General features: G+C 43.9%; 1 protein-coding gene across 3 annotated transcripts in view; it reads right to left on the bottom strand.

The window, feature by feature from the left end:
• The window catches only part of LOC111155918 (TBC1 domain family member 8), a 104,073-nt gene extending 85,541 nt beyond the window's left edge, over positions 1–18,532 (bottom strand). For 2 of the 3 annotated variants that reach the window (XM_022516391.1, XM_022516392.1), the window contains exon 1: positions 18,384–18,510. In XM_022516391.1, coding sequence (XP_022372099.1) covers positions 18,384–18,510 — 127 coding nt within the window. Of the gene's footprint in view, positions 1–18,383 lie in introns of all 3 variants that reach the window. The other variant, XM_022516393.1, reaches the window with a different exon arrangement.
• Positions 18,533–18,887: the final 355 nt, after the last annotated feature.

Raw genomic sequence — 18,887 nt, 5'->3', positions numbered from 1 at the left:
GTGGCTCAGTCAGTTAAGTGTCTGACTCTTGATTTCAGCTTAGGTCATGACCTCAGGATCATGAGATCAAGCCCTGTGTCAGGGTACGCACTGAGGGTGGAGTCCACTTAAGATTCTCTCTCTCCCTCTGTCCTTTCCTGCTCACACACTCTATCAAAAAAAAAAAAAGAAAAGAAAAGAAAAATTAGTACAAATAATAATACTGTACTGTACTATACATTTGAAAGTTGAAAAGAGTAAATCGTAAAAGTTCTGTCACAAGAAAAATGAATTTGTAACTATGTACAGTGATGGACGTTAACTAGACTTATTGTGGTGATCATTTCACAATATATACATATATTAAGCCATTAGGTTATATACCTGAAACTAGTATCATGTTATATGTCAATTCTATCTCAATTTTAAAAAGATGATGACAACGACTAAACACAAACAGAATGCCTTGAAGTCACTGACCTTTTAGAGCCACAAGGAACTACAGAGATAAGAGGGACCAACCTGCTCATTGGACAAGTGAGGAATCTGAGCCTCAAGGAGTTTGGGTAGATGTCTCAGGGGTCACACACCATTGGGAATTAACTGCATATGAGAAACTATAGTCCAGCTCCTGAATCTTACTCCAGGCTCTTCCCACTGATGCTGTTTCAGCCTTCAAAAGTAAAGACAACCACACACCCTCATCTACAACTCCCAATTATTCCAGGATAACAAGGGAGGATAGACTAATATCAGCTAAGCACTGTGACTACCAAGCACCATCCTAGTACTGTAGGGTCCTTTTTTGTTGTTTGTTTTTGCTAATTACTATCATAATTACAAAAATTATATTAGTAGTATTAGCTCCATTTTACAGAAGAGCAAACTAAGGTCCACAGTCATACAAGTAAGAAAAAGATCTCTCTCCTTTTCTACCTCCTAATAGTCCTATCCTTCCCCAACAACACTTAAAGAAAATTTGATAAAAATGTAATTGATAAGGGGCGCCTGGGTGGCTCAGTGGGTTAAAGCCTCTGCCTTCGGCTCAGGTCATGATCTCAGGGTCCTGGGATCGAGCCCCACATCATGCTCTCTGCTTGGCAGGGAGCCTGCTTCCTCCTCTCTCTCTGCCTGCCTCTGCCTACTTGTGATCTCTCTCTGTCAAATAAATAAAATCTTTAAAAAAAAAAGGTAATTGATAACATGGTAGAAAAATCTACCAAAACTAAATTCACCTTAAGCATTCCACTCCATATTTTAACTCTGAAAAACAAACATATGAAATCCAAAATTCAGGTTTACAACAGTAAACCTGAAAATGCCCAATTCAAATTCTAGTTCTTGTTTTGCTTTTTTTTTTTTTTTAATGAATTGCAATGCACCTCTAAACAAACTTCAGTTCTCTTCAATTCTCCACGCAACCCTAATGGGAAGAGAAAAAGGTCTCAACCCTAATGGAAAGAGTTAGGCTGAGAGTATTCAGGAAGCTGGGGACCCAGGACCAGGGCCACAGCCCCAGCAAACTGAGTACAGTCCTAGCCATTCAGTCAAGTCCACAGAGGCCAGAAGAAACTGAGAATCAGATGCAAAAATCAAGTCTCCTCGAAAATTAAATATAGAATTCCTGCACGATCCCACAATGCCACTTCTAGGTATAGATCCAAAAGAACTGAAGGCGGAGACTTGAATAGATATTTGCACATCTATGTTCATAGCTGCATTATTCACAATAGCGAAAAGGCAGAAGCAATTCAGCGTCTATGAATCAATGACTAGTCAAGCCAAATGCAGTATATACGTGCAATGGGATTTTATTCAGCCTTCAAAGAGTAGGAAGCTCTCTGCCTACTTGTGATCTGTCTGTCAAATAAATAAATAAATAATCTTTAAAAAAAAAAAAGACAAATACTGTATGATTCCACTTCTATGCAGGACCTAGAGTAGTCAGACTCATGGAGACAGAAAGTAGAATGGGGGTTGCCAGGAGGAGGGGACAGTGGGGAGGTTGTGAGACAGAGTTCCAGTTTGGGAAGATGAGAAAGTTCTGGAGATGGATGGTGGTGATGGTTATATAATGATGTGGATGTACTTACTGCCACTTAACTACACACTTAAAAATGGTTTAAATGGGGGCACCTGGGTGGCTGAGTCCGTTAAGCAACCAACTCTTGATTTCCTTCAGTTCAGGTCATGATCTCAGGATCCTAAGACGGAGCCCTGCGTTGGACTCCATGCTCAACAGAGAGGCGACTTATCCTCTCCCTCTGCCCCTCCCACGGCACTTACACGCATGTGCTCACTTGATCTCTCTTAAATAAATAAATGAATAAAATCTTTTTTTAAAAAGAGTTAAAATGGGGGGCATCTGGGTGGCTCAGTTGGTTGGGCTTCCAACTCTGGATTTCTGCTGAGGTCATGAGATCAAACCCAATGTTAGCCTCTGCCCTCAGCAGGGAGTCTGCTTGAGAGTCTCTCTCTCTCCCTCTCCCGCTCTCCCAACTCTCCCACACATGTGTGCATGCGTGTACGGGTGTGCTCGCGCGCTCTCTCTAAAAAATAATGGGTAAATCTCTTTTTTAAATACTTAAAATCGTAAATTTTCTGTTCTGCATTTTTAGAAATTTGTTACTTAACATCTTTTAAAAACAAAACAAAACAGGGGTCTCAACAGACACCAGCCCAACACAAGATGAGGGGTAGCAGGTCTGGAGGAACTAAACTCGGCTGCAGGATGAAGCCATGGGAATGCCTGTTTCAGGAGTCCCTTCACCTTTTTGTAAAGGGCTAAACTCAATCAAGTGAAAACAGAGCAAGAGCATCACTGCCTCAGATCAATCAGGCCCATCTGTAAAAAACGGAATATGGCTGGTGGCCTCCAGAACCCCAGCTCCAACATTCACCCTGCTGTCACCCTCAGAGGCATGACAACTGGAAGTCCCGACAGTGGCACAGAGGTCATCCCCGTGACTGGGAGACTTGAACCCACAGCTGCTGAGGTTATTTTTAAATAGGAAAATGAGCCCACTTCATTCCAGTCACCTACGGAGGGCTGCTGAGTGGCTTCACAAAAAGGGAAAGGGAGCAGGGGTGCCCAGAAGCACCACAGGAGCTGACTATGCCAACACTTCCAGAGCACAGGCGGGCTGAGCCCGTGGACAATGTCCATACCCCAAGACAGAGCCTGGAAAGGCCCTGAGCCAGGCTGCACTGCCTTAGCCCCTGATGAGGAAAAGGGGTCAGAGAGACTTCAGGGGGCCAGAAGCTACTTCAATTCATCTGGCGCTACCACAGGGCTCAAAGACAATGTCCCTAAGGCCAGCAAGAACTCAAAATACAGGGGTCAGGAGCCCTAACTTACTTGATTCAACAGTTCAGTTTTTAAGGACAGGGACTACAAAAACCAACCTCTTCTAGTGTGGTAAAGGCAACACAAAATATTTTAATGAAGGCAGTTTAAAATGAGACTGACATATTTAAGGGGACTTCAGGGCACACTTGAGAATTTGAGTCTGAGGTTAATTACAAGAGAAGTAATTACTAGAATAGAGAGACTAGAGTCACTCTAGATTAATTATTGTAGTGGAGTTAAGTTCCCTGAGGGCCGGACTTTGTTTTGTTCACTGCCTGGAAAAGAGGTGGGCACACGGAAGCACACAGTAAATACTTGCTGAATCCATTTGTTTTCCTAGCTTTTCCTGCTTTTAAAATTCAACTGTTTGTTGACCACAATAAAGGTCTAACCGAACACTGTAATATATAACACATGATATATGAAAGTCACTTACAATTTGGGGCAGGTGGTGAATATCTATAGACACCACCTGCCCTGTTGCACGTGGCACCTGGGACCACAAGAAACCTCAACTCTTTAAAAAGCAGGTTACATGGGGCATCTGGGTAGCTCAGTTGGTTAGGCGTCTCGACTCTTGATTTTGGCTCAGGTCATGATCTTGGCATCATGGGATCAAACCCTACCTTCGGTTCCTCACTAAGCTTGGGGCCTGCTTAAAGTTCTCTCCCTCCTTCTTTCTGTCCCTCTCCCCTGACCCTGCCACACCTCCACTCTGTACTATTTGTATGGGGCGGGGCAGGTTACAACACTGTTTGTTTCAGTAAGAAAAGCAGAGGGTGCGTAGTTCAGATTCACAATAAATCTATTTTTTCCAGCAGAAATTTCCCAAAGGGTTATTTTTTGTAAGTTACAATTATATCTTATATTTTGGTATTATAGGCTAAAAATACCTCTATCAAAGTGGACAAGTGCTTCAAGTTCACATTTAAAGTTATTTATCTTTTTATTTGGAAATAATTTCAAGTTCGTAGAATAGCTTCAGGAATTAAAACAGGACAAAGAACACTCAAATACCTTTTGCTATGAAACAGATCTGTCTACTGTTAACAGCATACCCCATTTGCTGTATTTGTTCTCTTTCTCTTGATACATGATATAATATGATATAATTAAGCACAGACATATTTTTTGAATTGTTTGAAGGGAGACCTATTCCTATGAATAAGGAGAGGTATCCTCTTATACAACAATAGCATCATTATCAACCTCACTAAGTATAACACACATGGTACTTTTATCTCCAATTTGTATTCCAGTTTCGTCATTGACCCAACAACAGCATGTTGATAGCATGTTTTCTCCTTCCAGTTCAGGACCCATTCTAGGATTGGGCATTACAGTCAGCCATGTCTCTAATTTCCTTTAATCCTCAGCCTTTACTGCCTTTTACCACTGACATTCTGAAGACAAAGGTCCCCATGCCCCTTTGTTTTTGACAGTTTTGATCAACCAAATCATTCTTAGTTTGTAATTTTAAAAAAGCTTACATCTGAAATATTCATATTTATAGATTTTTCAATTTATAGATTTCTCCACACATTTTTAATCATTTGCTCTGTACTTAAAATGTACATCTCTCTGAAACTGTGATGGGAAAACTGTCCAATGTATAAAATTCTGATTCTAAATACAACTTTTCAGGAATGTGTATGTCAATATTATTCATATAGCAGATTAAAGCATGTGTTTTCAAAGCTTCTGCGATTATGATCTCTTTTGGTGTGAGTATATCTGCCATTCAAGTCTCTCTCTTAGATTCTCCCTGCCTCTCCCCCTTCTCTCTTTTTTCCCCTCGTTTCCCCACACTCCCTCCCTCACACACACACAGACCTTCTAATGATCCTTCCGGTATAAATGGATGCTCACCTGTGGAGACTCTGGTCTTGAACCTTACCAAGATTTCAAGTACTGTCAACACATTTCTGGTTTTGCCTATAGTTAGGGTTTCTGCAAATCTTAATTCAAAGAAAGTAAGTGTACTATGATATGCTTCTAAATTAACTTTTCGCTATGAAATATAAAATACTCAAATCCGGCTCTCCAGGTCATATAGGAAGTTAAAAATCACACAAGAAAAGCAGCTTTTGCAGTGGGAGACAAATCCTATTGAAGAGAACTTTCCAATTCCTAAAGTGGCTCTCCAAACCCCTCTCCTCAAACCTGAATTTTTTATTTGGATAAATGAGGACAAGCAAAAGACTGCAAGACGGAACAACATCCACTTAGCACAGACCTTTTCACTGTGTGTATCAGAGCAACAGACATCAGACCTGTAGATCCAGTAAATGCTACCATCAACCTCACCTAATAGCAATTCCCAAATTATTGCGCCCAAGTGTAGTGTCATCACTCTTTTTTTTTTTTTTTTTAAAGATTTTATTCATTTCATTTGACAGACAGAGATCACAAGTAGGCAGAGGCAGGCAGAGAGAGGAGGAAGCAGGCTCCCTGCCGAGCAGAGAGCCCGATGCGGGGCTCGATCCCAGGACCCTGGGATCATGACCTGAGCCGAAAGCAGAGGCTTTAACCCACTGAGCCACCCAGGCGCCCCTAGTGTCATCACTCTTAGCTTCAGCTGGCCATGAAGCTGGCTCAGGGACTTCACTTCAACCAGCAAGCAGCCACAAGCAGACACACATTTCATGTTAACTCATCTACTTCAACACCATGCACCGGCCAGAGGCCAAACAACTGCTATATGGACCGCCCCTCAATCCAGGAGCAGGGACCCTGGTGTGAGCTCCCTGGGGGCTAGAGGCTCCGGCTCCACACAGGCCCCCACTTCCCAGGAACTCCTAGTCACATGAACACAAGAAAGGGGCCCTGCTGATTTTAAGGGTTATTTTTCAAGCAATTTTTGTCCTTCATCTTGATTTTGGAACCTAATCCCCACATTAAGAGGCAGCTCCATTATACTGAGATTAAACACTGTCCACTTTGAAACCTGAATGAGTGTCCACATTCTCCTTTATCTCAAAAACATACGGGAAACTAAAGGTTAAAACAAAAACACACGCAAATGCGCATGCATGCACACAGTTTTGAGACTGGTTTTACTAAAACCTAATCTCTCCAGCCAAATCCTTGCCGTGATTGAATCCTTGATAGATGGAAGATTGTGACCTATACATTCCTAAAGAAATGTTAATGCCTTGCTTACATTTTACATGTCATTGCAATAGCAATATAACAGAAACTCAAAATCTAACTTTAGCTCACTATGCTCCCAGCGTAGGTGTTAATAACCAAATCTCTACCTGAGGTTGAACTTCTGTTTCTTTCTTTTAAAATTGTGTCTGTCATGCAAATACTGCTTCGCAAGGTTCCTTCCAAACCTTCATCACTAGGCCAATCCCATTTTTTTAAAGAGAGAGAGAGAGAGCACAAGCCCAGGGGTGGGGGTGGTGGGGGTGCGTTGGGACACAGAGAAGTAGACTCTGAACCTGACCCAGAGCTCGATCCCAGGACCCTGACATCATGACCTGAACCAAAAGGCAAATGCTTAACCACTGAATCACCCAGGTGCCCATAGAACAATCCCATTTTAAGAATGCTAACACATTAAAAAAAAAAAAAAAAAAAGAATGCTAACACGTTTTCTTATTAAAACATCCCTATATCCCAAACATTGGGCCATGTATTTACTTAAAACACTGTTGAATGGACTCAATAATTCAGGATAGTCAAACTTCCTGGTCAATCTTTGTAATTTACTGAAATGATATTTAATCTGTACTTTCCTTCTAGAAATAAATTCTATCATTTGAATGCTAATAACATTATTGATAACAAAAGACTATTTACATAGTCAAAACCCCAGACAAGATGGTTCAAGGGGCATCTCACACACAGGCACCTCAACATGGCACCAAATGCCAAGCAAGTAACAACCAATTTTTAAGTTGCCATGGTTTCCTCAAAGAATTTCTTTTGGCTAGTGATACAACCACTGTCCAGTCTGAGCCAACATCCCTGGGATCCATTTAAATTAGTTCATCCTTTTGGTGGTCAGTTACAGATTCTTTGAGGTAATTTTTTCCCCCAGTACTGAGTACTTAACCTTATTTCCAAACCAAACTTCCTTGGGAATTGTCTCTTGAGATCCTGCTCACCTGGATGCCTTACCTACTTTGCTGACCTATTCGAATCTTAGTCATTGCCCACTTCAAGGCCCAGCAGCCCCTCCCCAAGTTCACACCTACAGATGCAGCTTTCAACAGACGCTCTACCATTTGCTTACAAAAAATAAGTTTGGGGGCGCCTGGGTGGCTCAGTGGGTTAAAGCCTCTGCCTTTGGCTCAGGTCATGATCCCAGGGTCCTGGGATCAAGCCCTGCGTTGGGCTCTCTGCTCGGCGGGGAGCCTGCTTCCCCCTCTCTCTCTCTCTCTGCCTGCCTCTCTGCCTACTTGTGATCTCTGTCAAGGAAATAAATAAAATATTAAGAAAAAAAAATAAGTTTGAAATAACAACCAAAAACCCACCAAATCCCACCTTGATAAAGCTGCCTCCACATGCATGCCCACTTCCTCCCCAGCCTTTTACGCCCACATCCCGCCTACCTGCACTCGAACTGCTCCCACTGAGGGTGCCAATGTCCCATGAGCCTTTTCCATACCATACTGCAGAGTCATCTGGCTTCCCTCCCTCCTTCTTGAATAAACTTTTCTCTTGACCGCTGGTAAATACACTCTGCTCATTTCCTCCCATTCTCCTGACCATTCCCCCATCCCCTCTGTTTTCCTCCCCTACAAGCCTTTCTAGATGGCTCATAAGCACATCAAACTGAACTTGCCCAGAGAGCTTCTCAGAGGCCACAGAGCTCTTACATAGGCTGTTTCCTCTGCCTCTTTCCTCCAGGTTTTACCCACCTAACACCATCCTACATACCCTGCGGGTCTTAGCTAAGATCACAGGTCCTCAGAGAAATGCTCCCTGACACGCCACTCTGTATTAGCTCCCCTGTTATTCCCTCTCATTGCCACTGCACCCCCAGCAATTACCATCATTTATAATTCTGTATTTCGTGGTTTAATAATCACTTTACCACCACCACTAGCTTTCCCCATTCCCTTAGGTCATAAGCTTCATGAGAACACAAGGTCTGGCATTATTGAATGAAAATGTTCTGTTGGCTTTTTCCTTCTTCTCTAAATACAAATAATTAAACGGATTTTGCAAACATATCTAGAAACTATGACAGTTTGAAGTATGAAATCTTCCATTGCTATTATTATAAAACTCTCATAACAATAATAATGATACTAGTAATTGTTTTGCAGGCAAAGAAACTGAGACCCCAGAAGAAATGGGTTAGTCACAGAACCACATCTCTGAGGCTAGGTCAGAGATGAAAACATAACTCTAAACTGATTTCCTCTCTAGAGAGAAAAAAAATCCAGAATAGCTATCTTTTAATTTCAAATAAAGGTACCTGACTAGATTAGATGCATTTCTGAAATTAGATCCTAAGCCTCTGTGAAACTGACACACCCCACACATGCTAGACATTTTGAAGGCTAAATATAGTTTACTGAGAGGACAGATATCTGAGGCCTGGGCAATCCAAGAGTAATCATGGTCCATAAGGCAAGAATGCAACAATGTTTCAAGGCCTCTCTTTATCCCCATTACTCATACAGAACTGGTAACCAGAAAAAATGCCAAGCTCTCCCAAATTTTAGATTCAGTCCACATTTTACCCAATTTACATGTGCCTATAAAGAAACCTATAATTCTACAAGGTTTGGTGAGAAACACAACAGCCCCCTCACCTCTCCCTACTCCCACTTCCCACCTCCCTGAAAGCAACCACCTCCAATTCTTTTTTTTATTTTATTTTATTTATTTATTTGACAGAGAGAGATCACAAGTAGACGGAGAGGCAGGCAGAGAGAGAGAGAGGAGGAAGCAGGCTTCTTGCTGAGCAGAGAGCCCGATGTGGGACTCGATCCCAGGACCCTGAGATCATGACCTGAGCTGAAGGCAGCGGCTTAACCCACTGAGCCACCCAGGCGCCCCAGCAACCACCTCCAATTCTTAACTGATTCTTTTTGCATTTACCCTTGCAACTCTGAAGAACACGTTTATATTACCATTTCTTGAATTTTTAGTTGAGCCATTCACTGGTAGCTTTCAGAAGTAGAGGGTTTAGTTCCTTTTCACTGACCACCACCACCTAGCACTCACACCTCACTTAGGCTTGGTTAGATCACTAGTCAGTATTTACATTATAACTATGTGAACATTATTGAGAGCTGAGCTTTGTGGTAAAACTATGAAACCAGTCCTAACTATACAACTTTTCATTTTCCCTGGAGTTCACAATTGCCCCAGAATTTTTGGTTGACTTAGCTTTTTATGTATCAATAATTTACCCACGGGATGCCTGGGTGGCTCAGTCGGTTAAGCGTCCCACTCTTGATTTCAGCTAAGGTCATGATCTCAGAGTTGTGAGCCTGAGCCCGGAATCTGGCTCCACACTGAGTGTGGAACCCACTTAGCCTCACCCTCGGCCCCTCCCCCCACCTCATGCAAACACACTCTAAGAGAAATAAATAACAATTTACCCATAATTTCTCTCTAGCGCACAGACCTCCCTTCAGCACATGCAAGAACATTAGGTGCTTATCGATTTCCCTTCTCCTCGGAGCTGTCCTATAGCCTTCTGCCCCACTCTAAGCTGGACCTAGAGGAGGTCTTTCAGCCATCATCTCAGGATTGCCCTTCATCATCATCCTAAAAATTCACTTTTAAGGACTTCTTTTTAAACAAGTAACAGAAAGTATAAACTCTTGCACAAAAAGATTGTACACTTGGCTGCATGGAAATTAAGAATGTTGGTTCTTCAAAAGACCCAAAACAAAAACAAGAAGTCATCATAGGGGCACCTGGGTGGCTCAGTCATAAAGCATCTGCCTTCCACTCAGGTCATGAGCCCAGGGTCCTGGGATGGAGCGCCACATCAGGCTCCCTGCTCAGTGGGGAGTCTGCTTCTCCCTCTCCCATTTCCCCTGCTTGTGGTCCCTCTCTCGGTCTGTTTCTGTCAAATAAATACATAAAATCTTAAAAAAAAAAAGTCCACTCATAGAGAAATATTTTTAATATTTCAAAAAGAATACAGAACAGACACATGTGCATGTACACACACAAACACACACATAGCTCCTAAATTAAGAAAAAGGCACTTCCCCATGCCCTTGAGGTTAAAGAGCCATGTGACTTGCTTTGGCCAATATAAAGTGAATACGGGTGCCTGGCTGGCTCAGTTGGTAGAGCATGCGATGCTTGAGCTCAGGGTGATGAGTTCAAGCCCAACACTGGGCATAGAGCTTACAAAAAAAAATGAAAATAAATAAATAAAATAAACAAACAAAATTAATAGAAGGGATGGGTGTCACTGCCAGATGCAAGCTCTAAAAACCAGCATGAGATTCACCAAACTGTCACCCCCCACACCCCACCCCTCCCTTACTATGCAACCATGGAAACATTAGGAATGGAGCCTCCAGTCAGGCCATCTTGGAGTGCCTACATGAGAAAAGAACCCTGGGGACCCCACTGGATATATACCATGAGGGAGAAATAAACTAATGTGGGTGCACAGAGATGTTTGGGGTATTTGTTATCATAGCATAACCTAGCCCATTTTGGCTGATACACCTGACAGGGTCACTAACAGGTATAGTCTCTGTAGAAACTTCCACTCATATGAACACTACACAAGAATGTTCATAGCAGGGGCACCTCGGTGGCTCAGTTGGGTAAGCGTCTGTCTTCTGCTCAGGTCATGATCCCATAGTCCTGGAATTGAGCTCTTTATCAGGCTCCTTGCTCAGCGGGGAGCCTGCTTCTCTCTCTGCCTGCCACTCCCCCTGCTTGTGCATGCTCTCTCTCTCTTTAAAATCTTAAAAAAAAAAAAAAAAAAAGAATGTCCATAGCAGCATTATTTATAATTTAAAAAAACAACTAGAAACCCAAATATCAACTGACAAGAGAATGAATAATGGATTATTATTGGATTACTGGATTAATGGATTACTACCTAGCAGCAAAAATGAATGAACATGGCTATACACATCAACATCGTTCAACAGTAGAGAAACACAGCTATATGTATATATAAAACTATAAATATAACTAGGATGTGGAAAAATAAGCTTCAGGAAAAATAAGTAAGATATTATTCCTTTTGTATAAAGTTATAAAAGCACACAAAACTCAACAATGTATTAAGGAGGGGAATGTAATCAGAAAAACTCAGGAGAACTCTTAAACATTGCAAATATTCTATTTTTTAGTGACAGGTGATAGGTATTGTATAACTTATACTTTATATTTACATTACATCCTCTTATGCACATAGATTTCCCATCTTAAAGCTTCAGGCAAACTACAATCTTATTTATTATTTTTGAATATTTTGAATATCCATTCTCTATCAGTAACTACTTGTTCAGAAGAAAATCAGTCACAGCATATAGTACCCTTTCCTCAGGAGAGTTTCTTTAGGGCTGTTTATTTTGTTGTTGATTTTTCCTTCCTTTTTTAAAGTGAAAAGCAGGAAGCAGAAAAATAAAATCTGGTGGAACAACAGACCCACCAAATGTTCAGGAATATTAATGACTCAACTCCGCAGAGCTGTGTCAGTTGGCTGGTGATGTACTAGGGAAATCATTCTGGGTCTGTATAGGGTCATTTACATAAAGGTTACCAACGGGCAGTTCCAACAGCTGGGCTGGCACAGCTGACAAACCACCACTAGTCCTTACAGGCACGCAGGGCAGGCCTGAGAAAATGCAATGACAACGCTATTATTTATTCCTGTTTTTTGCATAATTCCCATTTTTAGGATGATACGAAACATTTCTCAGCCTCAAAGGCTCACACCTATCAATTCTACCTCAATAGCCATGGATTTGCTAAGTATTTATTGAGTGCTCTAGTGACACTGTTCACTGCTGGAGGCATAATGGTGAGGGACACAGAGCTGAGAGCTCTGTCCTGAAGCTCACGATCGGGTTCCCCAGAAAGTGATAAAGCCACAAAAGGCCACATCACAGCACAGTGTAAGCACTATAAAGGAAAAAGCAGAGGCGGGAGAAGAGGATCAGAGGAGCGAGGGGCCCAGGGCACCATCACCAGGCAGTGGACTCAGACTGAGATCTGAAGGGTGGGAGAGGGAGAAAGGAATTAGCCAGGCAGAGGGGGAGGTAAGGGCACCTCCCGCAGAAGGGTTGGCAAGGCAAGGTCCTGGAAAGTACCTAACAAGCTGGAGTGTCTGTGCTTATGAGGAGAAAGGGAAGGAGAAAGACGTGGTACAGGATAGCTCATGCAACACCCAAGCAGCTGTTAAAATTTCCTCGGGGCTGGTTTCAGTACAAATGATTAAAGTTTTTAAAATTAGGGGGAAAATCTGTCCTGGAAATATGATCAGATTTACTACTTTCATTTAAAATAAATTCCTCCTCTAACCAATGCTGCCAGAATATAGAGTCAGGATCATAAAATCCTATCCCTTCACGGCTAATAAATGAATTCTTTAAAAGCTACAAGCCTCTCAATCATTTTCAGCTCTTCCTAAAGAGTTCCAATTAGGCTGAGATGGCTGGCTCTAGCCTCTTCTACTGCTCCACCCACACATTTGTACCTCACATTATTCCTCGAGGGACACAGTCCCTGCCTTGTTTGATTACCTAATTACAGTGCCCTTCTTATGCTTTCATTAAATGCAACTGTTGGAAACCCCCAAGCTTTTACTAATAATAGCTTATCAGCCCTTAAAAATAAATCAGTTATTTTACCTGTATATCTGTATTGGAAGATATCTTCCAATTTATGCTCCTAAAATCAAAATACTTCTTTTATTTGTGTTTCTTCCTTATTGTGCTTTTGGAAAACAAGTCCAAAGCACATAAGACTCTAGAGCCATTATCTGGAACTCTACACAATGCAAAGACTGTCCCGTTAAACCGAAGATTAAAACCACCAGCAAATTCAGGGGCACCTGGCTGGCTCAGTCGGTGAAGCATGTGACTCTTCATTTCAGGGTGGTGAGTTCAAGCCCCACATTGGGTGTGGAGCCTACTTTAAATGAATGAATGAATGAATGCAGGCAAAAAACCACCACCAAGTTCAGCTACCTGAGCAAGACTACTATCAATGTCGAATGGACTCGCCAAGAAAGGCAACACCTGGGCTTCACCAGTTTCCAACCTTTCAACAGAGTCATTCTAAGCAAGACTAATGACCCCACATGAAACCCTGGTGTCAGGTTCATATCCCCCAGACTTTGGGACACTGTTCAGTGACAGCAGACAATTCACTCTGGGCGCGGTCACTCACTCACACTCAATGCCTGGAACTCCAAGGTGAAGTTCCCTTTATTTACTAAGATTTAACAAAAGATTTCAAAGAAGCTCTGTAAGCAAATCCTGTTAGTACAAACTGCTGTTTAAATATTTAACTTTCCAATTACACTTATTAAATACTGCAGTAATAGGGGTGCCTGAGTGGCTCAATCAGTTAAATGTCAGGCTTTAGCTCAAGTCACAATCCCAGGGTCCTGGGACTGAGTCCCTGCGTGGGCTCCCTGCTCTGCAGGGCGTCTGCTTCTTCCTCTCCCTCTGCCTCTCCTCCCACTCACCGCTCTCACATGCTCATTCTCTAATAAAAATCTTTAAATACATAACACATACATACATACATACATTGGTAATAAGTGTTTTCTATATCCACTAGAATGCAAACTTCTTTATAACATGTTTATTCTAAGAAGCCCTTTCGTTAGTCAATTCTTTAAGTATGACTTTTTTTTTTTTCCCAAACCTGCAAGGTGGCAAGTGCAACTAGCTGAGCCCCTCATATAGTTTTAATTCTAAGCCTTGTTTGAATTAGAATTCTTGTGCATTGCTCGTAGGAATGTAAAATGCTGTAGCTACAGTGGAAAATAGTTTGTAACCCTCTAAAGTAAGTTTCATTATTGTTCCTGTCGAAGCTGTTAAACTAAAGCTCAAAGAAACGAAATAAACTAGCACAAGGCCTCTCTGCCCTGGATTTGTAATCAATAGGCTTATCTTAACTCAAAGCCCCTATTTTCCACTACACTCTGCTTCCTCCTGTGACCCTAGCTATTGAGGAAACTGTTAGCCCCTATTATAAATGCAGTGACAGGAACATGGGCTGAAGGTAAACATTCTGGAAAGTAGAAAACATCAAAATTTTCTTCAAATTACAATTTTTTAACTGCCAGCTTCTTTGGGGAAAGAAGTGCAAGATTATACAGGAACACACATAATAGAACACTGAAAAATAAAATCGTTCAGAGCAGCCATCTGGGTGACTGACATTCAGTCTTTAAAGCTATGTTTGGGGCGCCTGGGTGGCTCAATCTGTTAAGCATTAGCCTTCGGCTCAGGTGGTGATCTCAGAGTCCTGGGACTGAGCCCCACATTGGGCTTTCTGCTCAGCAGGGAGCCTGCTTCCCCCTCTCTCTCTGCCTGCTTCTCTGTCTACTTATAATCTCTCTGCCAAATAAGTAAATAAAATATTTAAAATAAATAAGTAAATAAAGTTATGTTTGTGCTGCTCATTTTAAGTGCTTCAGGGAACGCTGGGGGAGAGGACAGCAAGGGTGTGTTCTGTCAGCCCCTCCCAAACGCTAACTTCTCCCACTCAGTTCTCCCAGAGCTGACTAAACTTAAGAAATATTCCCATACACCTGAAACTAATGTAACATTGTGTGTCAACTACGTTTAAAGAGTTAAAAATAATTTAAAAATATTCCCAAGGGCTAGAGACTGTATCCAACCGAATACTTGCATACCTTAACTTCCTCCCTTCCAGAGCAGCAAAATCACTTCTGTCCCAGGCTTTGGAAACATTTTATGATGCTATATTCAGCCACACCATGTTCTAACTGGAGGAAACGGTCTCTGCCTCCCATTACTGTCTCAAGCCCAGGATGTCCTTCCCCAGATAGATCCTAGGGGATGGTAACAGGCCACCTGAAAAGCTGAGGCCCTGATCCTTCCCCCTAAAAGTCGGGTACTACAAAAAAAGACAGAACTTTGTTTCCCACCCACTACCTCCAGCTTTCCACAGTGATCATACTGCCAGGTAAACAGGAAGCCCAGAAAAGAGAGGGGATGTTCCTATCTCATGTGATCAGCTCAGCCTCAGTCAGAAAAACTGGACCCTCCCCCTCCACCCAGCCTTTAAGAAAAAAATAGATTCCATCATTCATGTATATATTCATTCACATATTCATCCTACAAACATTTAATGAGCATATACTATGTGCTAGGCACTGTCATATGTAAAATACCTGCCTTCCTAAACAGACAATTCAGCATGGGGAAACATGAACAAAATGAAAAAGTATATTGTATGTTAGAAAGTGAGAGAGAGTTATAGAGAAAATAAAACTGGAGATGGATACAGGGAATGTATATAGGTGTGAGTGTATGTATATTAATAGGAAGATTAATTATAATCCTCAATGAAACAAAACCTTTTATTTCTGAGGGTGGGCAATTTTTAAACATGTCAGATTAAATGCCAATGGAGATCTCATATGTTTAAGCTCCTACTAATAACAAATTCAGCATCACAATAAAAACAAAAGACACTTCATTACCACTCCCTTACATTTTATTTTCAAATCCTCTCAACCCATTTCTACTTGCTTCTCTCCAAAAAAATATGCAGGATATGCATGTTAGCCCTCATTATTTTCATTAACTCTGTCTGAAGTCTTAAACCTTTACAATAAATTGCTAAATTAGAATGTTACATATTCTGAAAATCACCACCAACATGAAGCTGCCCTCTGTGTCACATAATCTTGACTTTACAACATATATAAGTGGTTGGGTTAGGACCAGCTCATCGGTGGATGTGGTAACTCTGGGTTGCTCAATCAGCATGGCTCTGGTTAGTTGCTTCCCAGCTAAAAGCCTGAACGTAAAGTATCTAGCAGCCAAAGAGATGTCACACTTCTAACATCAAGAAGAGGTTCTGAGTCCCCAAGAAATAAAGCAAAGTGTCATCTGCCTTTTTATGGTTTTGTTTGTTTGTTTTCTCAATCGTATTGTCTTTAACAAGAAAATGGTGCATACTCACCATAAACCCAAACCCAAAGTATATGCCAAGTAAGGCCAAAGCCACGGGTATGATGACATGAGACCTGCTTGATTTTGGAATGCGACAAGGAGGGGGGGGCTGCATCATTTTGCATTCATCACAGTAGATTCTAGACAATAAAGCCAGGCTCTCTGGAAGGGAGGTTGACCTCAGTCTCTATCAGGCATCATATCTGAGGCTTTGGCCCGCTTGCCTGGACCTGTCTCCCTTGCTAGAAGCCGAATACCCTGAAGTCTTTCTCAAGGCAGCCACAAGAACCCCCCACAATATCAGCGAGCAGTGGATTAATGATAAAAACACTTGCTGGGCAGATGTTCCACACGTTCAAACCCTGTCCTTACCCTCCACTAAAGGAGACCATTTACAGGCCAGGTACTGTGTTTAACACATCAAAAATTAAGACACACTGCCCTGGAAGGACTGGGGGGACAAACCACATCTCTGGCCTCTTTGCCTCTGAGGGGCCTCACAGGGCACCACCAACCTCCATTTCCCAAGAGCTCTGGCATGAAGCGCCACTGTGCTGCTCAGGGACTCACCAAGGCCTCTATGGCCTCCCACTTCCTCCACTAACTCCCTCCCTCAGAGCTTAAAGCAGCTCCCAGAGCAGGCCTACCTGCTGCCCAATCTGTCCCCACTACTCACCACAAGTCACCCCACTACTACGTCCTTCATCCAGACTCCTCAACCACCCCACCACCCTTCCATTCAGAATGCCACCTAATCATACCCACCCCTTGACACTCAGTGAAATCCACCCTCTCATGGCATCCAACTGCCAGCTTTCTCACCTTCCGAGTCTAAAGTACAGGAAGGGTAATTCCCACTGCAGTTAGTTCTATTTCAGGGACTATTGATCACATCTCCCCATTCGACTTTACTCCAGGAGAACCTTCCCCCAGAATAAGCAAACACTGGAGTCACCAGCAGTGAGCCTAGAGACCCAAACTCAGTCTCTTGGCCTCTCTCTCCAGCCTTGGTCTCATACTCATTTTCAGTATAAGCAGGGATGTAATGGGGGGAAAGAGCTAAGGTCTCTTTTATTTCAGATTCCAAAATTTAGAAATTCCATATAGATTCCCTAGACACAAGTGAAAAAGGCTAATAAACTGTTCCTCCATTGACCCATTTAAACAGGTGGCCCAGCTATGCCAGCTGGCCTCAATTTTTCCAAACGCTTGATCTTCACAGAGCTCTGGAGAGTAACTTTTAGAAAAAAATGCTTTGTTTTCTACAAATTTTACAAGCCTGAGTTTTTTCCTCCTATCATTGCTTGTTAGAAACAAATGGGGGCGGCGGGGGGGTGGAAATGACCTGCTCAATTTTGCTACTAAGATCAAAAGCTTGGGATTCGCACTGCCTCAGTTTCTCCTCCCGGTGCGCATATGGTCTCCGGCCCGCCCTGCCCACAGACCAGACAATCCCCGCTTGCCAGGGTCTCCGGAGCAGCGCCGGGCCGTGGGCCGGCCGTGCGTCCCCAGCCAAGACACCACCTGGAGACTCGGGAGCTTCCAGATGGCCGAGTCGGAGCCGGCTGGGGCGCGCCCCGCTGTCACCTGGCCCCGCACCGCGGCCTGCGCTCCTCCCCAGCCGGCCCTTGCCCCCTAGGCTCGCGCTCCAGTCGGCGTTTCTCCTTCGATTCCTGAGCCAAGTCTGGCCTCCATGCGGTCACTTGGCCAGGCAGCGAAGGCACCTGCCTCGCCCGCAAGTCCCTTTTGCTTCAACCTCGACGGGGGCTTGCAAGAGAAATGCAGAAGAAAGGAAAACAAGCCCGAGGCAGGGCCGTCCCGGCCCGGCGTCTCCCACGAAATCGCCCCCTGCGCAGCACCCCGGGCTGGGGGCCGCGGGCCCGGCGGGGAGCGAGGTCCGGGGCCCGGCCCGCTGCGCCCGCCAGCCCCGGCGCGCCCCTTACCCGTGAGGCGGCCGCCCCCCTCGCCGTGCCCGCGGCGCCGCTGCAGGATGAAGTAGCAGCTGCTCTTCTGAGTCACCCAGAGCTTCAGGGCGTTCTTCAGCAGCACCTCCTCGGGCTTGAGCCACATCGCAGCGGTCCGACCGCGCCCGCGGGCCCCGGCTCACATCGCCCCGGCCGCCTGCTGCGCCGGGCCGAGCCGGCTCGGGAGGAAGCGGCGGCCGCAGAGACCGCAGCCGGCCGGCGATCTGCGCTCCCAGAGTCCCGGGAGCGCGGCCGGCGCAGGTCGCCGCTCACAGCCCGCGCAGTCGCGCAGGCCCCGCCCCCACCCCGGCTCCGCCCATAGACCCGCCCCGAGTCCGCCCACCGATCACCCCCACTCCTCCAGCTCTAGTGGCGCCGCCTGGGTTTCCGAGTCCCAGCCGCTCCAGCGCACAGTTCCGGAGTGGAGGGAGGAAGTCCCATCTCTGCTGCCAGGTACCCCCTCCTCTCTCCGCTGCGCTTGCG

The sequence above is a fragment of the Enhydra lutris genome, unplaced genomic scaffold (assembly GCF_002288905.1).
Source record: "Enhydra lutris kenyoni isolate GAN:26980312 unplaced genomic scaffold, ASM228890v2 scaffoldscaffold44, whole genome shotgun sequence".
NCBI classification, from domain to species: Eukaryota; Metazoa; Chordata; class Mammalia; order Carnivora; family Mustelidae; genus Enhydra; species Enhydra lutris.
The sequence above is the reverse complement of the archived record's forward strand: the minus strand, read 5'-3'. Positions and strand labels throughout refer to the sequence as shown.